Source organism: Bemisia tabaci, chromosome 4, assembly GCF_918797505.1.
Source record: "Bemisia tabaci chromosome 4, PGI_BMITA_v3".
NCBI classification, from domain to species: domain Eukaryota; kingdom Metazoa; phylum Arthropoda; class Insecta; order Hemiptera; family Aleyrodidae; genus Bemisia; species Bemisia tabaci.
The window spans coordinates 37,579,386-37,604,012 of record NC_092796.1 but is presented as its reverse complement, the minus strand read 5'-3'; the positions used below and the strand labels follow the sequence as shown (position 1 = coordinate 37,604,012).

The window sequence follows — 24,627 nt, the reverse complement described above, 5'->3', positions numbered from 1 at the left end:
TTTGTCATCGTTATTACTCCAGCAATACCCATACCACCCCCGCTGCTGTTTCACGCCGTCCCCCTCATTCAACCCCCGTCCTTCAGAGATATTTCCAGCTCGCGATGCAGGGGACCCGTTATTTTTTTCCTCGGACTTGTAAACAAAACAAGCCGTTTGGATTGTTGAGCCGTATTATTCTAACAGTCGAAGAGTGCCGTTAAATGTTGCTTCAATGGTGTAAGTTTCATTCTTATTTAATGGAAATCCAGTTGTCAGAGAAGAGTTCTTTTTGCAAAAAAAAAATAACACCTCAATTTTGGTGAAATTTCCCCGATCAAAATTTAGAAGCGAAGTTATTTAGGTCCTTTAATATGGGAAGATAACGTGCACGATCTCGAAAACACCTGATGATGCTCATAAACATTTATGAATTCTTTATTCTCCGCTACCTATCCATGCCATACGGATGTTTAGCAGGAGGAAAAGGGTTGTTTTTCAAAAATGATTCGAAATGATTTGACATTCGGTTTTTAGAATACGAAAACATGATAAATAAAAAGTAATACAAAATGCGGAATTCTAATTTAAACCCCAAATTGGCTGGGTTTGAATTGAAGCAATCGTGTCACGCCTTTCTTCAAAATTGTATGCACAGAACGATATTTATGATTAAAAATATGGCGAACAATGCCTCACCCAGGTTTGCGATGGGATGAACGGGTACCGTTGCAGGATAGTATTACTGTTTTCCTATCGGTTAAGTTTGGATCTTTAGAAAACCGTAAATTATAAATTCGAAACAATCAAGCTATTCGAAAATTTTCTTGCATTATCAAATTGCAGTCTGTTTGAATCTATACTATAAGCTCTCAAGCCTCCTAATTTTGCGAAACTGGTAACGCTTAGTTCCAGCGTTCTACAAAGCCGATTTTTATGATTTTTGCGGCTATCGACGGGCAATTGTCTCTAGATAAGCCAACTTTTTTCAGATTTTCAAAATATGGCCTAGGTTTTTTTATATTAAGTGGTAAAGTTGCGAATTCTCCCATTTAAACAATGTAAATTTATATTTTTTGTCATAGTTCGTTTGAGCGTTCTACCGGGCCGATTTCCAAGTTTTTTGCGGTAATCGACGGGTAATTGGCCCTAGATGAGCCCGCTCTATTCAGATTTTGGAAATAGGACCCAGGTTTTTTTACAATCACGTTATAAAAGTGAGTGAATTTTCAGAATGCTCCGAGACTGCTACCGCTATGCGCGGGAGGATGCGCAGTAGCTGGGTAGCCTGCGCATCAGCTCTACACTTATCTACTCAAGATTCGCCCCTACTTCCTTAAGACGAGCGGTAGCCGAGTCGTCAAAGACGTCGGTAGCGTCCACTTAAAATATGGTGTGGGTTCGATCCCCGTTACCCGAAATTCTTAATTATTACCTGATTATCAATGTTCGTTGTTTTACTGCAATATTTCATCAAGTAGTCATTTCAAAACGCGTCCTTTAGACTTCAAAAAAAAAAATTTGTTTCTTTATTCATCAAAACCAAAAATTATTTCATTCTAAAAGTAAAGTATACCTCATTTCGTAATTTTTTAGGGGAAAAATAAAACTAACACCGATAGGAGGGTAAAAATAGGGCCGCGAAGCGGCCCATTGATGGCCCGGAGCGCCTTCAGGGGGTTGGGCCGCGTAGCGGCCAGGGGGCGTAGCCCCCTAGTATTTTATTAAAGTTAACTTGGCACGCAAATGACATGCAATGGCACGCCACGCTATACTGCTTAGTGATCAATTTTTTCCACAGCTTCAAATGGGGAGACGAGAGACGAAAAATCACGGAAGTTTCCAAGAATTGATTTTGATTAGTTATCTATTGAAATAGGTAATAAAGTATGACAGTAAGTCTGCAACGTTGCGAACAATGATTCATGGTTTGGTACTTTCACCGTCGATTTGTTCGGTAAGTTTCAACAACCGGAGACCACAAATTCCGTAAGATCTCAATGATGCGAGTCTCGAGCTAAAAAAAAAAAAATTAGCAAATTTATGAATCTCCGTCAAGCAAAGTTGGCGGATTGATCCTGGCATCAAGCGGACCGCTCCGAAGTGCGGAGGTTCAGTTTTGTCTCAGCGTGAAAAGATTGATTTATGACCTATTTGGAAAAGGACGGGGAAAATATCCTCTCAAAATACGTCAATTTAGCGTGACAAGGAAGATTAATATCACGCTTTAATTGAATCCCTCTCTTCCAGAATGCGGCTTCTTGTAGTCATGTTATTGAAATTTTAGTTCCGTTGTCGTCAAATCGGTCAAATTATGATTTTTTCCCTCTTTCGTTACGTTGCGATTTTATGAATTGCGGAGTCAGATTGATACCTTGTCATTAATTTACATATTTCTGTTTTTGTTCGACTTGGATCAAATAGCATTGGTAACCTTGCAAGAACTTGAACAAACAAGGATAACACAAGTTTTACGTAAAGTAGTAGCAAGTAGCAGTAGCAGTAAGTAGTTTTACGTAAAGTAATGCAAGTTTAAGTAAAATACTGTTCATATATGTTCGGCATTCTAGACAGTAAACAGGTAAACATTTTTGAAATTTTCTCACGATGACCAAAAAACGTATTTCTTTAATATGTTTGCTCAATGTTTCTGGAGTTTATTTAACTATTTGATGTCTATAAACAGGGTTTAATTGATCCGAGTCTTTCTGATACCTCGTGGCTCGCTGATTTTATGGGGCCAGTACATACGAGTTTTCGATCTATAAATACATAGTGAAAAAAGGATAAAACATCAAATATAAAAAAAGAAAAAAATCGAGTGTTAAAGAATTTTTTTTACAACACCCTACCCCTAGAAACCCGAAACCAGGTCAAACTGATCCGATCTCTTCTGAGGGAGTTACTGTGCCGGTGAATACCAGCTTGAAAAAAGATCTTGAAAAAAGAGTCAAACATCAACTTTCAAAGAAAAATCTAGTGTCAACACGTCCGAAGATGAGAGATACGTAATCGGGCCTTGTCGCTCTTTTCTCCCGAATCCGAGCGACACCTCATTGACTGCATTGAACGGAGCATTGCGAGTCCTCGCTTCGCGTCATCGCGCCTTCAATTTTGCCGACGCAACATGGACATGTATTGAGCACGAATATAGTTGTATCTCAGCGCCGTCATCAACGCGTGCCTTTTTCTTTGCTCTATTTACATGTTGTGTTGATTCCGTTTGTCTTATTTGCAGTGCGGTGCCTCAGAGTAGTTCCGGTGTTGTAACAACAAACTAGTATTGTAAAAGGAATTATTAGTATTAGTAGTAAATTAATAACTTATCCATGATTTGAGACCCTGAAAAAATAGTCTGATTTACTTTAATTTTAACGGTATGCAATAATTTTAAAAAGACACTGCAAAGATCTTTCATTTAAGTGGTGAGAGCAAGTATTGTTGGCTCGAGCCCTGCTCTTTTTCGATCTGTATTACTGTCTGCCACAGTTTGAAGTTGTAATATTATCAAATAAACCATTGTTGACTGAAAAAAAAAGGAACAGAAGAAAAAAAATTATAGGATGAAAAAAGAAACAATATCATAAGAAAGAAGAAAAATAAACAGGAAAATTGTATTTTCCTTCGTCTTGTTCCCCTACCCTTCGTTCTTTACATATTTCTTCCTCCTCTATTCCCTCTGTTCCGTTCTTGTCCTTCGATTTGGAAGTCATACCGATGTTGAAACTACCGAAGCACGTATCTCGGTTTGCGACGTAGCAGATTTCCTGTCATACTTTATTTTTTGGATGTAAAACTACTCTACGTCGATTCTTGAAAACTTCCGTGATTTTTCTTCCCTATTCAAAGGAAAAATCTGTGAAAATTTCAAGGAAATATATTGGTTTGTTCTCCTTTACAAAAATAAAATGGAAGCGGAGATTTTTAAACACCGCAAACGAGTTACGTGTTCTGGTAGCTTCACCGCGTCGATACACTCAGATCTAAAAGACCCGGGGCTGTCAAACTGGGGATAAAAAACAGTGGCGTGGCGTGAATAATCGATTATCGATATCTCGCCATTTGAAGCTATGGTAAAGAATCGATTACTAAGGTGTTCGCTGCAAACACCCTGATAATCGATCTTTTTTCATAGGTTTAAATGGCATAACAATCGATATATCGCAATTCACACCACGCCACTGATAAATAAATAATAACGGGAGCAAAAATTTTGAAACGCCTCGGGTCGAGATATGTGCTTTCCTAATCTCACCGTCAAAATGCGGCCTTAATGCGAAACTAATGCTACTCCACAAGATAGAACGGAGGACTTACGTAAGATCCAAATGTAGTTTGCGCGGTTTCTACTTCGCAAGGTCGAGTGAGAGTGTTGGTGGGGGGGGGGGGGGGGAGTGGAGGATGCTTCGTCGAGGGATCCTTATCGTCCTTTGCCAGAAGCGAGACTTGACTTTGGCGAAAACTTTCAAAATACCCTCCAATTAGCAAAAAAGAGGGGAGAACGGAGCATCATAAAAGAGACCCGCTATTATGCCGCCAAGACGTGGAGCATCATCTTCCGGGCATGATCTGATAAAAGAAACGCTGATAAGCCTCTGGAGGTCTAATCAAACGAACCGCGGGATCCTGGACCCGAAACGCGAGGATGCCGAACTTTGCTATAAATTCTCCCACTGGGCTTTATGCCCTTGAACTTGGCCGAGAAAAGTTGGTGCGAATGAAGAACGACTTGATCAGCCATATCACGTATTAAAATAACAACTTTATCTGTGGAAAGGCTCAAACAGCAAAAACAACACATAAATTTAAAAAAAAAAAAAAAAAATCACGCAACATTTCGAAATATATGGCAATTTCATTCGCAACCGGACAAAAGAAGGCGAGAAAATGAAGATGCCGATTCGCTGTTATTACGAGACCGTTTAAAGTCCTTGAGTCTCGGTCTTGCAGTAGTAGAAAATCGACAACTCATTCTCTTGCCTTTTTTTGTCGAGTTGAAAATGAAATTTTCATATATTTCGAAACATTTTGGGGTTATTTTTTTTGTTAATCTTTAGTGTTGATGTTTATTTATTTATTTATTTATAATTCATGTACATAAATGCCACACGTCGTGGCTATAATACTTGTCAACCCACCCCCCCCCCTAAATATTACACATTAATATAATATAGATACGTAAGAACACAGGAAAGCATTAAGAATATTACAAAATTTTACAAAATAATATAAGAGATATAAATAAGAGATGTTGCAGCCTCTCTTCAGATTAAGTTGTTAATTTGGTAGTCAGCGCGGTGACTTTACTTGAACTTGCACCATTGAAGTGTTGAGATTAATACTTAGAGCATACATCCTAATAGAATATATTGTAATGAAAGACAGTCAGGATCAAAAAGGCAAAAATTCATTTTTCCACTGAGGAAATTTGCGTACTAATACAAGGAAATTTTGATTTTTGAATTGGCTGCACTGCACTGCAAAAAAAAACAAGAAGAAACATCCAACATGAATATGTTGGAAAAGCGTGCCGAAGAACTGAAATCTAGTGTGTGCACTATTTCCATTTCAACGAGATGTGTATAAATTAGTACTCTCTGCAAATTGGGGAGGGATTATTGATTTGATACCGTTGAATGTAAATACATTTTATTGAATAAAGAAAGTAACATAATTATATTGGATGAACAAAGAAAATAACATCATAAATCATTTAATTGAATTGGTTCATTCAGAATTTCAAATTAAAGTTTGGAAATTGTTCAGTTTGTTGCGTCATGTTGGAGATTGCTCAGTTTGCAGCAGCAGAGTATGGCGTTTACTCTGTTTAATGAGTCAAACTTTGTCTTTTCTCTTTTCTTCGATTGATTTGTATTAAAATGAGACTTTAAGGTATCTTTTCTGGAAATAAAAAAAAAAAAAAAAAAAAAAAAAAAAAAAAAAAAAAAAAAAAAAAAATGCAACTTACACTCAGAGAATCAACAAGGGAACCTAACCTCCAAAACTCTGCCTTCCAATTGGTCGAATTGGAGATTGCTCACTTCGCTGCAGTTGTAACTATGGAGATGGAGCCAACTTGGGTTTAACCGCTTTTGAAAAGACGCTGATTCGCTAAATAGTTATGGCGGCATTTAAACTTCTAATTTAAATCCTCCGAGCGTAGAAAAGCTTATTTGACGTACCTATGAAAGAAAATAATACGGTTTCCACGGGAAAATGCTCTCAAGGGTTTCCAGTAACAGGATAATTCGGTTTCTCGATGAATGACCTTCAGGGATTGACACTATAACGGTTCAAAAACGGAAGAACGGATCCGACGGAAAAAAAATTCGGACCGCCCCTTGAAAAGCATTGGTCGATCGGTGTGCTGTACTACAGTACATCCGAGTGATTTCAAAAAGCGAGCCCTATAGGCACGCTTAAAACCGATTGGATCTAGAGTCCAGACTCTTGAAAACATTGACAAGAAAAAATACTCTTGATTCAATCGGATTTTTGCTTGAATCAAAACGAAATCAGCTTAAATAAGAGGCTTGGTTCTTTTAAGCTAGATTCTGATTGAATCAAGAGTACTTTTTTTGTCGATGTTTTTAAGAGTCTTGACTCTAGATCCAATGTGTTTTTTTTTTCCAGTTTGAAGTGTTAGCTTAATTTGGTCATCGTGCCAAAAATAATTTACAGAGTTTTGCAATTCTCTAAAAATTGACAAAAACGACATTGTGTTATTTTGCTTTTATTTGATTTATAATTATCGTCACTATCCTAAGGGCGTATCTCGGTTTCCGCATGATCCCTATTTTCCATGTAAATCTACGCTCATGGAGGCTCATCCCGAAATCGAGATGCACTCTTACTTTACAGGAGCGACGTCCTGCCATACTCATGATGGTAACAAACTTATAATTAACCGCACTTACAATGACGATTCTCGCAAGTCGTTAACAGATACTTCCTGGCTAGCTGATTATGGAAATTGATAAACAGAGCTATAGACAGAGAAGACATTGGGAGTGTGAAAGTGAAACAATACTTTGTAAATTTGAAAATAATGATCAAAAAGCAACCTTCTTCTGTGTTTTAATGCAAATGTTGCATGTGTGAGGAATTTGCGATTTGATTCTTATGTAAAAGTTTATAAATATTATTTTCCTTTTATACATATTTTCCCCCATCAATTTAAATGAGAATAATCCACGCAGAGTGCGCAAGCATTTCAAAGTCATGAGTTGAAAAACGCTGACTCCGCGAGTTTAAGTACTAGAGCCAAACACATAGCGGAGCGGAGCGCGGCGTGCTGCCAGCGCGGAAGGCTCGCTGGCGCCTACAAACCTAAGGGGATACTTCACGCATTGCGCCATGCGTGAAGTATCTCCTTAGGTTTGTAGGCACCAATGCGCATTTCGCGCTGCGGCGCGGCCGGCACCTCGAGTAACTATTTCCCAGCAGGAGTGTGGCACAGTATCATACGGCTAAACAGCTATTGGGGTGATTTCTTTTAAGCTGGCATAATTTTTTCTGCGGTCAAAAAGGAAAAGAATTGTCAAATTTTTTTTAAAAAAAAGACTTATCGATTCAAGTTTAAGAGGCTCAATGTGAAACATTTGACTGGGAAAATAGGTTTATAATAAAATGAGTGAGGTTTGAGGAAATATGTCGTTTGTGCGAGTAAGGGCACATAAAATTAGTGATGCTCTTATGTAAAGAAAATATTGCTCCTCATCAACCTGTAGTTTTCATGAAATTTAACGGGACAAAAATTTATTCGTTGTGATTATATTTTGCTTTTAAAATATTTTTTTCTTCATCTTAATTAGAGGCATTCATTATTTCATGGTCTTTTCGTTGAACTTCCCAATTGCTCTCCGTAATCATCCGCACAGTCTCTCTACAGTAAGATTTTTTACCATAGTTCATCCATATACATCCATAACTAAAAAATTTGGTCAGTTAGTTATTTAATCTTATTAGGGACATTCAGCATCACAGACTATTAATGTCCTTACAAAAAATACGAAGGGTGATTGCATATACAAAAATTTAGATTGTAAACTTAACGGAAGCAAAGAATTTAAAAATTTTGGTCGTAGCATTTGGGTCATCGCAGGTTAGTGGGTTTGTATCCCCATTGACTGTTGGAAAGTAAATCAGTGGCGTGGCGTGCTTTGCAATACATCGATTGATTTGCTATCGAAACCTATGCTATGGAAAAGAATCGATAAACAGGGTATTCGTAACGAATTCCTTAATAATAGATTCTTTACCATAGCTTCAAATGGGGAAATGTCGATAATCGATTGTTCACGCTACACAACTGAAGTAAATCTGTGGGCGGAGGTACTAGAGGACAGAGCAGTCTATAATCGCGTGTTTGACGGTGAGGGGAGATAAATTACAGAAATTGCAGACAAAATTGAAATGGAATGAGGTGATTTATGACATTGTATAGTAAAATATTTAAAAAATCTGCAGAGTACACAGTAGAAAACGAAACGTGTTATATTCACTTTTTATGCGTATTTAACCGACGAAGCCGTTTAATGTAAAACGCCTGGGAACAACAGTGGTGAAAATTAGAAAACTTTAGCTCGCAGTATGCGGCTCATGATAATTTTAAACTCCATAATTTGTCGGAAATATTTTCACACAAGCACCGATACGGACGACACAGTAACAGGAGGTCGCGTGCAATGACAGCGCAAAATAACTCATCAATATCGCTCTGGAGCCTGCGAACCTGCGATCGAGTCCATGAGCTTAATTGACCTGAATAATAAAATATTCCGGGCTTGGTCAACTTGGTCTGTGATTTTTCAACCTTTGTTTTCCTTTTAACCTGTTCATGCCAATCAAATATTGATTCTGCAGCTGTATGTGTGATTGCCTGCTTGTCTACCTTCGACATATTTTTTTACTCGGAAGTCATCCCAAGCTCTTCGAAATCTCTCGCGTATTATATGCGCTGCAAAAAATAACAATATACAGTCCTCGTATTAGAAATGAAATCGGGTCATTTTCGACCCAAATGTGACATTTTTTCAATGCATTTTACTGTAAATGACTATTATGGGTGCGCTAAATTCAAATTGACTGCACTTCCTAGAATCAGTCTTTCTACATCAGAGATTGCTTGGTTTAATCTCATGCATCATTTTTTGAGCGTTCACCACGTTAGTAGTGTACGCTCTTTCCCGTCGTTTTGCAGCGGGTATTTTACTAATGGATCCATTGGTAAAGGCCCGCACTGCTTCATGGAAATCGGCGCCATTTTTCGTGGCGGGAAATAACACCTAGTTTCTCAATTTTATTTATGTTCCATTTCTACCTTTTTTCTCCTATTTTGTCCACTTTATGTAATGCCTGTAGGCTTGTATTTGAGAAATAAATATCTTTACGTTTTAAAACTCTGCAACGTATTTTTATTTAATGACTCTTTCAAGGATCGTTCAATTTTTTTTTTGTCGTAGTTCTAGAAAAATTTTGGGGTACAAAGTACCCCTTTACTAATGACCCCTATATTGTACTTTATGATGACAAGACATTTCTTGTATCTATGTATGTTTCCTAGGTTACGCTTACCCTCGTGCATCATCATTTCAGTATGAATTTTCAGTGGTGAGACAGTCTTTTATGACAGTCATTTAGATGTACAATAAATCACTGGTATCAAGAAAGAGCAATCTGGTAGAGAAATAACTAAAAAATCTAGAAAAGGATAACGGTGTTTTCCTACAACAGACAACTACAGCGCGTAGTGGTTTGATTTTCGTATTGTTAAGACTTTGGCGCAGCGTATCATGCCTCATCGATGATGAGCGATGGCGATCAAAAGCTAGCCTTTCATCAGTCTGGACGTTGTTTCTTTTGTTCCAGTTTCCGATTTCACGCAAGAACTGTCCAAAATGTACGAGCAGCACGCCGAGGAGTTACAGCATCTCGTCGCAAACTTCAGGAAGAAAAACGCTGAGCTCAGAAAAGAAAGGTAAACTTTGGCCACGGCCGTAATTTCATTTTGGAAAAAGTTTCTCCGTTTCCTCCGGAAAGGGATGCCACCAAGCGTCAACCTGATTCACAAATCTTGTATTTTCGGCCTCCCTTCAGAGCCGTTGATTTTTAGAATGTATTGCGTTGACCGACTGAAAAATGCCGCATTTAGCCCCAAAAATTCATTGTGATGCCATCGGTCATACCTATATTTTAGGAAGAATCCAACCTAAAAACCGAATTTTTTCAGAAAATGGAAAAAGTCGGTTCAAAGATATGAATATGAATGCGGGACTTAGAGGACATGGCGCATAAGTGGACCTTTTGAAGAAATTGAGATATTGATGATTTCGAGTAAAACTAGTCTTAATGCATAATCTGTGAACAATTCGCTCCCGAATTTCAATTATGAAGCATTAAAAAGATTAAAAGATTAATTATCCATAATCTTAAAACAGGCTGTCAACATAATTTTAACTTTTAGACGTTTTTATAAGCTAAGTTAGGCCGTTTCAGAGTTGTTAAGTAATCAATGAAACATTATTAAATCGTCAATTAGTGAGTATCAGACGCTAGGAATTTAACAATCCAAACGCAGCACAATCAGGTGGGATTTTTTCCTCAGGGCATCAGTATTCTCATTCTTATTTTTCACATGAATAAAAAATTGGGTTTCGGCCGTGACCGCCTTACTAATTGGGAGATGTTCCAATCTCAACAACATCGTTTCCTTTTCCAAACTTTAGAGACACGTATTTTTGTCGAAGAAATTCCTTAATAGCTCTGTAGATGGGGCTCGACTTTTATTGGCCTCGACACATCCAATTTGTCTAATTATCTCGTTCACCTTTTGAATAATGAACGTTGAGAGCGGCGTCGAATCAGCTCAAGTGCGGGCGGATGTCAGTGCTGCCGTCTTCAAAAAGAACGTCGTATGAGCTCCTAAATGTTGCCTAATTCTTACCGATAAAACTTTGTTTTTTGAGAAAACTCGTGATTTAAGCACTCACAATCGGGGGTTTTGTTTTCATTTCGTCACCTTTAAAGTAGAGCACTATGTTGTTGCAGCGATTCGAGGATTAAATCAGTTCAACTACCAAAGAGCAGAAACACTTATAACTCAAGAGAAAAATAGGCCATGTAACCATTTTAGCGGCTCTGGTGCTTGCACTGGAGCTGCTATTCCGGACGGTCCCAGCTGGGGAGTATCAACGGACCATGTTACATTGGAGAGACCGCGTGTTGGTTGATGGGAATCGGCGCCATTTTCTGCTGTTTAGGGGGGACTGATTTTATTTTAATTGATATCTTTTTCCTGTGAGCGAATGCTATGTTGTGTAGTGTATTTTTGGAATCATGGTGATACTGTCAATAATTCAAAACGGGTCTGTGCTTCAATCTCGCACTGGAAAAAATGTACTTTACGTTTAAAATTTGAAAATTCAAATCTATAAGTTTTCGCGCTTTTTTCGAAGAATGCCGTGGTTGAAGCTTCCTAGTCATACTACTCGACATCAGCTGATAGCAAACAAAGGTTACCAAGGAAACCGTAAACGCGTAACAACTACCGTCGCCAGAGCCGCTTTCCGACGCGAATGCGTTGGAGCTTCCTGCTTGTTTCTTGATCCACACGACAGACCGTATGAGCCAAAATAAATTTGCGAACATTTTCTTCGCTGAGCCTCAAACTTGCTTGACAAAATTTTCCTGAGAGTGTATTTAAATTCTTCCTGAGTTTCCACAACGCTGCACGGCCAAAAAGAAAAAGTTGCGGAAGTAACATCCTGAATGTTTAGAATTTGTGCGACAACTCTTGTATGTTGATCTGAACGCTACTGCTGTTAAATCAACGTAGTTAGGATATTATTTTTACAATCGTAGCGTCCAGATCAACATTCAAAAGTTGTCACACAAATTCTTAACATCCGGGATGTTACTCGTACTTCAGCAATTTTTTTTCCGTGTGCAATTTCTTTCGGAGGTTTTTGAAAACTCGCGTGTTTTTATGAATCTAGTAACGATACCAGTAAGAAATTCTCGCTCAAAATTGAGATTTTTCGTTAGTTGAGTATTTTAATATTTTTTAACTTAAACCCTACCGATTACCGAAGAATATATCGACGGTGTAAGTCGGCAATCACATAACTCGTTTGCGGTGTCTGAAAATTTCCGCCTGTATGTTATTTTTTATAGGAGAACAAATTCACATCATTCCTTAAAGTTTTTGCAGAGTTTTCTTCGCACTGAGAGGAAAAATCACGGCAGTTTTAAAGAATTGCCGTTGAGTAGTTTTCCGTTTAAAAAATAAAGTAAGACAGGAAGTCTGCGACGTCGCAAACCGAGTTATGTGATTGCCGACTTTCAGCGTCGATACTCGAGGAGTTTTAGCATCGATACGTAGACTTGCTCCTCTAAATCCAAAAGGAAAATATACGCAGGTGTTCTTGAAAATGCTCATTTTATTAGTTGATATTTGACAACGTTTGGACGCTCACACGATGTTTCTCCTCAGCCTGGCGGAGTGTTATGAGGAATTCATGGGGCTGACGAGAGGAAAAATGAAGTTAAAATGCCTCCACTCAGGACCTCTTGAGGGCCGCGTTTCTCCCGAAATTACCGCTGACTTTGCGTTTGCCATCGTGAGCGAGTCGAAGTCGGTCACGCATTTTCATCGAAGGAATAAAAAATTTAAGGCCTCAACGTGATTACAACACCTCCTCATGTCAATGCTATTGTTTCGTCTCGTGTCTGGTTTTTCTTGAAGATCGACCGAATTTCTCATTAGAGGTGATGTGAAGTGGGCAAAGTATACCGTGAGAACGACAACTACATCACTGCTTGTGGCAAACATGATCTAAATTATCCCGTTTATGAAATTATGTCGAGGGCCTCCCTGCATCTTCCTTCATCAAAATGTAAACCGTATGAATCGATCCTCCCTCGGGAAGGAAGCTGATCAAGGAATGACTGCGAATACAGCCCCTGGGTCATCTCTTGGCGAGAAACACGTGTTGATTCCCTAACATTATCCCTTGCCTCCCTTGCTAACATCGCTTGGATGTACCCAGTGAGGATTCTTTAAAATACTTTGCCTGGCTTCAACGACAAATTTCAATAATAATGAAGCATTTTATCTAGAATGACGTCTAATTGCGAAATATATTTAATTCGAATTTTCTTCGAAACCGTTCTCCATAGTCCCAACTCTCGCGTATTAATTTGGACAATGTCTTCAGTCCCCTCACTTTTGAATTGGCAAGCTTGCACTGTTTTCTCGGAGGCCACGAACCCCTAAATTTAGGATCCTCTACAACCCCCTCCCATGTGTAATGCAAATAAGTCCCTATCTCTCATTTTAATCCAGTTTCCGTTAGGCGGAGCCTGTTTCGAAATACTTAGGGAAGAGCGCCGAGAAAAAAGTCCGCCTTAATCCAGTCCGACAACTCGTCTCTCCTCTGACGTAAAGACGTATCCTCTCTCCACAGAAGCCACGAAAACCCTAGAGCTACAAGGAGCGCAAGGCTCACGTGAAAGTTGAGATACGCGCTTACGTGAGAGGAGCGACGAACTTTGCATAAAGTTCGGTCGTGTGTCAGCGTCGTCACGGCTAGAAGTTGCGCCGTGGTCCGAGAAGTTTCGCGGTCAAAAGTAGGTATGGCGCTTAAAGCTTACTTTCACCGCATTCAGTGTCCACAGCAGCGGGCTTGATCCTAAGCCTCGAACACACACGTGCTGTGGAAGAACGTCGTATGAACATTCGAGAGTTGCCAAATTTCTCTCGATAAAATGATTATTTTCGAGGAAATTTATGATTGTTTTCTCTTGAAATTTTCAGGACTTTTTGGTGGAATTGCGAGAAAAAATTATCTGAAAAGTTGCATGGAGAAAAAAACTTCGTGCGTGGGACCCGAAGTTTAGGTCATATGGATCTCTGAAGTTTTCGGATTGAGCATCTGAACACTTTAGGTCCAGCTGCTGAGGTTTGGATCACACATCTGAAACTTCAGTTCGTACATCTGAAGTACTTCGGTTTTCACATCCGAAAAACTTCGGTTCTCATATCTGAAGTACTTCAGATGTAAGAACTGAAGTTTCAGCTGTGTGATCCGAACCTCGACAGCTAGACCTGAAAATGTTCAGATGCTCGATCCGAAAACTTCAGAGATCCATATGACCTAAACTTCGGGTCCCACGCACGCGGTTTTTTTCTCCGTGTGGAAGAAAACTATTCATAAGTTTACCTGGAAATTCGTGTTTTATCAAAGAAAATTTGGCAACGCCTGAAGGTTCTTACGCCGTTCTTCCTTATAGTACGGAAGAATACACCCGCAGCATCTTTGCATCCTGCGGGCGAGAGTGATGGTGACCCCCGGATATTTTTCATCCATGCATTTTATTTTCCTCCTATGTACACGAGTCATCTCTTCGCGGAGGCTCCTTTGTTGCGTTCAGAGCGATATCGGCTGTTGTAGGTCGCAAGATTCTGTGAGATCCTTTTCAACACTATTTTCTCGAGCAACTCTCCGACGCTATGAAAGAGGGCTCAGAGCTTCACGAATAAGAAAAACCGGAAAGTGTTCGGATGAACAAATTCTGCTGCACACTGGAGGTGCAAGTAACAGCGACGAGGCGCGAATGATCGATTATCGATATCTCGCCATATGAAGTTATGGTACAGAATCGATTACTAAGGTGTCCGCTGTGAACACCCTGATAATCGTTTTTTTTTCATAGGTTTGAGTGGCGTATCAATCGATACATCGCAAAGCTCGCCATGCCACTGTAAGCCATGGCAAAGACTCGATTATTAAGGTGTTCGTTGCGAGCGCCCTGCTTATCGATCCTTTTGTATAGGTTAAAATAGTAGATTAACCGATATATAGCAAAGCACGCCACGCCACTGCTAGCGAACTGAATACAGATTTTACGGATATAAAATCGCGTACCTACGCGATACATTTGAGAGTATGTAAAATATAATAATGGGTAGACATAGTATATTCTTAACATTTCTGCTATGCTGAACAAGATTTTTTTGCGATCGTACTGATTAAAAGTTACATAGTTAGCTGTGTTTCTTGCGTGCAATAGACCCGTTTAACGAATTACCAACTTACACTCTCTTAGGCCCCAATTATAAGATGGTCCTAGAAACTTTGATTAATACCACGTTGAAAACAAAAAAACGTGTTTGTATAGTTGAATGCACTTGAAATGGAGGATTCTGAAATTTCAACAATTTGTAAACGGAATTGGACCGCCTAACAATTTACGCTTTCTCCTAAATTTTCTTGTAGTATTGTATTACTGCGCTGAGGAAAGTTATGATTGAAGTAATCAATGAAAGTAGTTAATTTATTATTATTTGATCATCATTTTACCTGTCATAAGAGCTCTTTATTAATATTAGTAATTACTAACCTTTAAGGGAGTGGTATTTTTACCAGCTGGTAATATTTTCACCAGTTCAAAATGAGCTATTTCATAAGCATAAACATTTATAAACTATGAAGATGCGGCGTGTTCACCATAGGGGTGAAATTATTACTCAATGGTACTTGGTATAGCTGTTAGCGGACAAACCCGATTTCAGGACAAACTAGAATTTCCTAGGACGAACTAGTTTGGCCTAGTTACCGCGGGCCCTACTAGAATTTCCTAGGCCAAACTACTTTATCCTACAGCACGTAGGCGAAACTAGTTTGGGCCTGGGCCGAACTAGTTTTTCCTAAAACACGTAGGCAAAACTAGTTCCGGCTTAGGCCGAACCCGTTCGGACGAACTAGTTTGGCCCAGGTGGAACTAGTTCGGCCTAGGATTTTGAAGAAACGTTCGGCTATCGATTCTATCACAGAAATTGGTACTTATATATCGAATTAACTATTGATAAGAGTCTCAATCAAAACACCAGTCCACGCTGAGCAGTGATAAGGAGCACGTTAATGTTCGCAAGTAGAACTTGCAGAAAAATCGGAGCGAAGAACACCTCGCAATTACGTAGATTAAATAGATTCAATGTTGTTGAAGTTGGAGGCGTCAGAAAACCCATATGTAGAAAGGAAGCTAAGTATTTTGTGACAGTTGAAGAGACGTTTGAAACTTTGATGGCGGCTCATGTGGCAATAGGGCACGGGGGCAGAGACAGAATGTTACGAGAAACCTCAAACAAATATGCGAATATCACTAAAGAAATGATAAATCTTTTTCTGACCATGTGTAAACCATGCTGCTACTATTGACGAAGAATAGCTGCTGATGATCAAACTTAAAAATCAAATATCAAGAATATTTCAAGTAACTCATTAAAATGTACACAACAATACGGGTAAACTAAAAATTAAAGCAATAAATTTACATTGAAGAATTTAAAATAATCTTCCAATCATTTCCTTACTTTACCCCGTCTAACCATATTGAAAAAAATAAAATTATAACTCGAGGTTTTTCCTAAAGCACCTAGGACAAACTACTCTGGCCTAGGACAAACTAGTTTATACTAAATTGCTCAGGACAAACTAGTTCCGGCCTAGGCCAAACTACTTTATCCTAGGTGCCTAGGCCGAACGAGATTTCTTCCGGCAAACGAGTTTGTCCTAGGAAATTCTAGTTTGTCCTAAAATCGGGTTTGTCCGCTAACATAGCTACTATACTATGAATTAAAGAGTTCAAAATGCGAAAATTACTGATTTTGCAATTTCAATCATAGTTCTTTCTCAGAGAAGAAATTGAATCATACAAGTGACCGTCAACTGACCCCTGAGACCAGGCAACTTTCAATACGACCTCGCTGCGACCTGCGACTCCCGGAGGGACGCCCTGAAATTTCCTCCACCTTGATCCAAACTCAATAATATAAGAATCGGTGAATGATCAAATCTAACCAGCCCATTACTTGATGAGCCTTGAGCTCCATTAAAATGCCTTTACTCCAGAGCTCATACCACGATGGGCATGTATGTTCGGTCTCAGCACGGACGGGCTCAAAAGGCCTCCTCGTTTCCTGGCGTTTGTTTGTCTTGATTCCATTCGAACTTGAGAGGGGTCAGAAGGCGCTGGCGCTGGCGGGCACCGCTCCGGTAACTAGATTAAGGGTATACGTGTGCGCCTGTGTTCCGAATAAAAATTAACACGTACCCAAGATCAGCTTTCACAGCTCTTTCTTGCGCTCTGCGATACCTGGCCGCCACAGTGTCGCGTATGTTAGAATAATTTTGACTACAGCGTTGAAAATTCTGCTCTTTGTTTTCTCACGAAATTTGTTGATCCCAAACGAGTCCATTAAGAATCGCTACAGTCCTCCTCCCTAGGGTGCCCCTTCCTCCGAAGGCTTTTTAATCCGTTTTCCCATCCTGGGAGTCAACCGCACATCCAAGTACCTACCTACTGGTCTCAGATCGATTAAAAAACTTATAGTGTTCGCCACAGCCATTGCTTTGCTGCCCATCCTGGTAACTTTATACGGTGTTAGTAAGGTGAGGAAAAGTTGGGTTAGGTCATGTTAGGTAAAGTTGGGTAGGGTTAGGCTAAGCTAGATAAGAGTAAATAACACGAGTAAATCATGACTTACAACTTGAAACATGACAACGAGGGAAGTTTTAAGTTTCGTTGACACCGTGTTCATCTTTCAAAGGAGGCAGAATTTTTTTTTATTTTTGGATAACCATGGTATAAACAAGAACTTAGTAAAACTGTTTGATGACACCATGATCGTTGAAACCCATAGGCGGAACCATGGGAAGGGGGGAAGAAGTAAGAAAAAAAAGTAAGCCCGGAAAAAAGGAGTAAGAAAGAGGAAAGAAAGAAAAACAAGAAGAAAAAATCCAACATGAGTATGTTGGAAAAGCGTGCCGAATAACTGAAATGTTGGACAAATACCTCTTATTTTCACGTCTTTGCTTTTTGCATCAATTGGTACTTTTTGCTAAATTTGGGAGAAAATATTGATTCATGAACGTTGAATGTAAATTAACTTTAAAGATTCCGTCCAATTATCTTGATTTTAAGCTGATATGCGGCATTTGCGCACGACCGTAATTTGGGCGAACTGCCGTGCATCGAAATCGCGTTCAGTTAATCTCTTTGGATTTCGAACTGTAACTTCTCTCCTATTCGGCCGATTTGTACAAATGAGGTCTCTTTTTATTTGTACTTCAATGGAAAGTAAAGAAAAACTCGCTAAATAGACGGAAAACAATTTTTGAGAAAATTTGGTGGATCCTGGCATCACGGTGAATGGTTAATCGCCTCGCCGTCTTTTATTGCCTTGCTCGAAACCGGACACCCAAAGCTATATCGCGAGATAACTGTAGTGGTTTAAGTGGATTTCGGCAGGGGCCATGGTTAGTACATAGTATAATGAGTCACGAGGCTCATCACAGATTGCACTTACAGTGCAAGACGCTCATTGGCTATAGAGTTTTGGCGGGGAAGAAGGTTCTAGAGTTGAGTCCTCCGAGCGTAAGAAAGCTCCTATGAGGTTTCTGTCAAATTGAATAATACAGTTTTGACAGAAAAATGTTCTCAAGGGTTTCCAATTAGCAGTTCATTAGATTTTTTGGTAAAAGACCATCAGGGCTTGACAGTGTAATGGTTCAAAGACAAAGAAACGGGTGCGAGGAATAAAGTATTTGGACGACCCGTTGAATAGCATTGGTTGATCTGTGTGCTGTACTGTGGTACATCCGAGTGATTTCAAAAAGCGAGCCCTACTGGCACGCTTAAAAACCGAAAACTGGAGGAGAGAAGAAGGAAAACATTTGGTACGGTAGGTCTATATTTGGCACTTATTCATGAAAAAACGGACTCATACTGCATGTATGATGCTTTAAAATTTCGAAAATTTTCTGAGCAATAAGATCCCCGGACTCCCCCCTCCTTACGCTCCCCTTACGCTCCCCTTACGCTCCCCTTAAGCTCCCCTTAAGCTCCCCTTATGCTCCCCTTACGCAGCCTTACGCCCCCTTTGACCTCCCTCACGCCCTCCCTTACAGTCCCTTACGCCCCCCTTAGCCGTCTTACCCCTCTCCCCCGTTCGAGGTTTCTGGTTCCGCCTATGTTAACACCATGCCACGTAATCCCCACTCTTCAACTCAATGTTTTTCAGATCACCTACCAAAGTCAGTTAAAATGAATTGTATAGAATTAAAAATACTGCTTATGTGATGCTTTAAAATTTCAAAAATTTTCTTAGCAAGATCCCCGGACTCCCCCCCTTACGCCCCCCTTACGTAGCATTACGCCCCCTTTGGCCCCCCTTACGCCCTCCCTTACAGTCCCTTATACCCCCTTTCGCCCCCTTCTCGTCCCCCTTACCCCCCTCCCCCGTTCAAGGTTCCTGGTTCCGCCTATGTTAACAGCATGCCACGTAATTCCCACCCTTCAACTCAATGTTTTCCAGATCACCTACCAAAGTCAATTAAAATTGGAGAATTTGCAAGGGTCTGAAATTTGATGAATTTCCTGTTTAAGTGGAATCCTCTGAGTGAACTGAACACGAAGATACCCTTGATTCATAAATTGAGCAACTATTAGAGGAGATATAACAAAATAACCGATTCTGCTAAAATACATGTGTTTAAATGGGAAATGCCGCCAGATGACGTCACAAGGCGGCACATTTTCTCACTTTTAAATCAATTTTTCTCCAATTTCCCATGTCAGAAAAAAATTATGAAAAATATTGCGAACTCAGCTCATTAGGCACTTTCAGATGAAGCAATAAAAAAATTGCGTGCAAATTCTCCATTGTACAGAATTAAAAATTAATCCTGTCGTGTTGTTTGTTCGCAGGCCGGCATGTCCGAGCTCCTTGGTGCACACATGGGAGAGCCTCCTGCAAGAGGTGGAGGTGGACTCGCAAGCTCATAGCGACGTGGCCTCCGTTCTCGGGCGCCAGGTCTCCCGCCCCCTTCTCGAGCGCTCCTTTCACCGCAAAGTACAATCTAGAAAAGTTTTCGCTCATCGTGAAACTTTAGAACTTATGATCAACAAAGCAGAAGATAAATTAGCCAAGGTACGCGCATTCCCCCCTTCGTCACCGTCCTCCTACGCTCCCGTCCTACGGAACAACACCGTATCAGCATTCAGGCGTTGCCATATAGATTGCATTTTGCAAAAAGGAACCACTAGCATTGCAATGATGCTAATATTGTGCAACTTCATCCTTTGCAATAAAATTGCGGAAATTGTGAAAAATTATGAAATTTAGATGGTAATTTTTGTCTTAAATTTACAGTTTTTAGCGAGTAAAATAGAAACTATTAAGGGACAATCGGGTATTTCCTCCAAGACAAAAGAAGTTGCACAATCTTAGCAACATTGCAATGCTAGTGGTTCCTTTTTGCAAAATGCAATCCATATATCCTTCACTGAAAAAAAATTCTCGGCGTTTTTACCAAGGTCCGTTGGTACCTTTACCATCTCACTTTTTTACCAATTATTGGTAATTTTACCAAGACAGACTGGTGAGCTTACCTAAAAACCGGTATTTTTTCTGTTTTTTCTTCTGGTAAGAATACCACTTTTATTGGTAATCAATTCCCGGTAACTTTGCCATTTTATCTCGGTAATTCTGCCACAGTCGATCACAGTCTTATTGGCGTTTTTACCGGGGTCCAGTAAAATTACCGAGAAAGTCAATAATTTTACCGAAATTTCTCGGTAAAATTACCGGTTTCTCAAATGGTAATTTTACCAAGAAAAAACTGGGATCAAATAGAACCCTGAATCCTTGGTAATTTTACCCTTTTCTTAGTGCATACACCGAGATTTTTTTTTCAGTGTTTGATAAAAAACCGAATTTACTGGGAAAATTCTAAATATTTTTCCTCCAATTTCTCAGACAATTTTGTTCGCGATTCAATCTAGAATATCTGAGAATGTCGAGGAAAAATACGCCAGAACTTTCTTCAAAAATACATTTTTTATTCGGAGAAATTTGGCAACTCTCAAATGTTCATACGGCGTTCTTCCTTAGCACGGTATGGTGCGCTCTTCTCGATTTTTCATGTTTGCTCTTCACTCTCCTGTTAATATTTACCTAGGTCCGGGTCGCCGCTCGAGTTTCCAACTTCGGGCAAGTCCCAGGGATCGATTAATGGGGTACGAATTAAAAGCATCCTGTTACGTGTTTACTCTTCGAAATTTTACGGAAAAAGTCATTGGCGCAACGGAAAGTTCGGGAATCAACTTCGAGCGAGGATATCGTTCCCTCCTGGGAAAAGGGAATCCATTTTTGATTGGTTCAAACAACGCAACTGAGTTTTGATTGAGTTCCCACAAGCCAATATTCTGGCGCATTTCCTGTCAAGGTTTCATTCTAGGTGACTGGACAAAGTCTGAACTAGAGTAAAACTTCACATGTTTTCTCTTCAAAATTTTACGTAAGAAACGAATTGCACAACGGGAAGATCAGTGGGGAGGCGTAAATGATCGATTATCGATATTTCCCAATTTGGAGCTATGGTAAAGAATCGATTATTAAGGTATTCGTTGCGAACACTCTGTTAATTGATTATTTTCCATAGGTTTAAAGGACAGATCAATCGATATATCGCAAAGTGCGGCACGCCACTGGGGAAGATCGGAAACTGACTCCTGAACCAGATATTAACGAGCATTTTTTTACACAGATCAAGTGGAAGTTAGATCATACAAATGACGTCATTTGCTTTTTCGCTATTTATTCATGTTAAATTTTTAAAATATATATATATATATATATTGTTTACGAGTTGATTTCCAGTCTTTTCGTTGTGTATGAAATTTTTGAAGAGAAGTTATGTTACGTAGTGCTTTAACTCATATACTTTGTCTAGTGGCCCATTCATTGAATAACTTAACGACCCTCCAAATGAGCAAAAAACGCTCCGAAGGTATGCTTTATAGTGATCTTTTACTCGTTATTTTTTTATTTTTATCTCCTGCGACTTTTTGACGGTTAAGTTCACAAACCAAACTAACGACCGTTTATCCTTCTTATACCTAAATTAACTGTGGCATGCCATCGAGAATTCGGATCTACAAAATAGAGCATCACATTGATCAGGTTTTTGCGTAATAAAACAGTATGTGTGGAAAATGTAAAGTCCTGATTGGATTTACGGCGTTTTTCTTGTGGACCGCAGATTCGCTGAGACGCGTTCGGCAACAGTGCGAGGATCTTAATGCATTTGTTATTCACGCTCGCTTGACAGCTACACGGTCTAAAAGTGCATAAGGCAGAAGGAGGAGAGAGGCTCACTCAGTGTGGGGCGAGGGGTGGCACGGCGTAATGTTGTAGAGGAAGGAAGAGTCATCATCTGATCAGGGACTGAAGACAGCCGTGGAGTAAAGCAGCAGTGATGTGCCCGCGCAAATTGATTATTAGCTTAATTAATTGATTGATGCTTTTGTTGTATGCGCCGCCCGTAGCTCGACTCCTCCGCGGAGTAACCCCGGGAAATGCACGGTGCAGGAGATGCTCCTTAATTTGCACCCGGATAAGGGTCCTATGCAACACGCCGAGCATACCTCCAGGACAGCTCAGTGGTTACCAAATCCCCTGATCGTCGCTGCTCTGACGTATGAGCGTATATACTGCCGTGCTAAGGAAAAACGCCGTATGAGCATTCGAGAGTTGCCAAATTTACCATGGTAAAACACGCATTTTTGACGACATTCATGCATATTTTATCTTTGAACTTGCAAAAATTTTACATTAAATTGCGTACCAAATCGTCTGAAAATTTTGGAAAAAAATACTTCCAATTTTCCCGGTAAATTGGGTTTTTATCGAGGGAAGCTTGGCAACGTCTGAAGGTTCATACGGCGTTCTTCCTTAGCACAGCACTATACTGCCGCGCTAAGGAAAAACGCCGTATCAATATTCGAGGGTTGCCAAATTTTCTCCGATAAAATGTTTATTTTTGGAGGAAGTTATGCATATTTGGACCGCGTTTAGCAGGAAAGAAACCAAGCCACATCAGCTAATGCCGAATTTAATTGAGAAATTTAATGTTTTACATGAAAAACGGTTGTGCGGATATTTGTACGAAATTCAATTAATTGTTTGCATAGTACGATGAAAATCCCTAAAATTTTCAAAGGATCCCGCACAAAGTTTCTTGCAATAAATGAAATTGCCCGGTTAAATTTCGCAATAGATAACGTGGCTTGGTTCCTCTCTGCTCAACGCGGTATTTGTGTCTTTGAAAGTAACGGATATTCTAGATTAAACTGCAAGGAATACTGTCTGAAAAATCGGAAGAAAAATATTCATAACTTTCTCAATAAATTTGTATTTTATCAAAAGATACTTGGCAACGCCTGAAGATTCATGTGGCGTTCCTCCTTCGCACGGCAATATATCTCAATTTCCACGCGAGTCCTGTTTTATATATATATAAATATGTGCTCTTTAGGCCTCACGCGGAACTCAATATTATCGATTCTTTTGCTTCAAGAAAAATAATACATTTCTCGCTTAAAATTGTGTGCATCGGTGGCGAGGCGTGAATAATCGATTTTCGATATTTTCCCATTAGAAGATATAGTAACGAATCGATTATTAACGTGTCCACTGCGAACACCCTGTTTATCGATCCTATTCCATATATTTTAATGGCAGATCAATTGATACATCGCAAAGCACGCCACGCCACTGGTCTGCATTTATGTTTTACAGCACAAGAATATTTCACAGAAAGTTAAAGGTGTTACCTTGTTCAGTTTTCCGTCGGAAAAACACAGGAATGAATAGAGCAACGATAAGCAATTCCACAAATACTCAACGTATCATAATAGCCATGATTAATTTCGTCTGAATAAAATAACGATGAATATTAATTTCTCAAATATTTTAGCAAGATTGAAAAAATAATATAAATTACGTAGCCTTCTCCGCCCTTCGAGGAATATTAATGAACTACTTTCGCGGGGACCCAGGTTGAGGACCACTGGTCGCTCGGCCCAAGTTGGGATATCCCGAGGAAGTTGGAGGAGTTACGCACAAAGTGATTTTAAAGTCGGGTCCCAAACGGCTTCAAGAACTCACGGCGACAAAATGTGAGGAGACAGGTGAAGCCTCTCTCCGTGCTGATGGGAAGTGAATCGTCTGAGCCAACTTCTACTTTAATGGCGTGTGATCGATTAAGAATTCCATGATACTTGATGCTTTGAGAAAAGCTTTCAACTCAAATTCCTTATTTTTACGTGGAAAATAATCTACTCGCAAGTAGCGCTTTCACCGAGAAACTTTTGGGAATTTTCATAGCTGAAAAAATCACTGATTTTTTACTTGACTCCGAGAGATAATCGGCAACATTTTCGACAAGATTAGCAGCACTTAAAAACAAAATCCTCAAGCTATATTATTTTGAATTGAGTGGACTGAAAAGAAAAATTGGTAGAATTCACCATTCCTTTACGCTGTATTTCACACAGCGTCAATTTAGAATCACTTCTGCCAGAAAGGTAAACGTTACTATATACTGGTACGGGTAACCATTCCTTCGGCAGAATTGACTTGAAGATTTGGTAGAATTTACCATTCCTTCACGTTGTGTGAAATACGGCGTGAAAAAACGATAAATTCTACCATTCTTTTTTTTCAATGCGTCGTCTCTTGTCGACAAAATTTGGTTTTTTTTCGAGCGAGATCCGTGCGAATTCTACTCAACATCAGTTTTT

The 24,627-nt window shown here is 39.6% G+C and overlaps 1 protein-coding gene across 14 annotated transcripts in view; it reads left to right on the top strand.

Moving 5' to 3' along the window:
• Nucleotides 1–24,627, top strand: part of LOC109031500 (SH3 and cysteine-rich domain-containing protein) — a 319,664-nt gene that overhangs the window by 166,220 nt on the left and 128,817 nt on the right. For all 14 annotated transcript variants that reach the window (XM_072299796.1, XM_072299791.1, XM_072299789.1 and 11 more), the window contains exons 4-5: nt 9,850–9,958; nt 19,750–19,972. In XM_072299796.1, the coding sequence (XP_072155897.1) occupies nt 9,850–9,958; nt 19,750–19,972 (332 nt within the window). The remainder of the gene's footprint in view (nt 1–9,849; nt 9,959–19,749; nt 19,973–24,627) is intronic.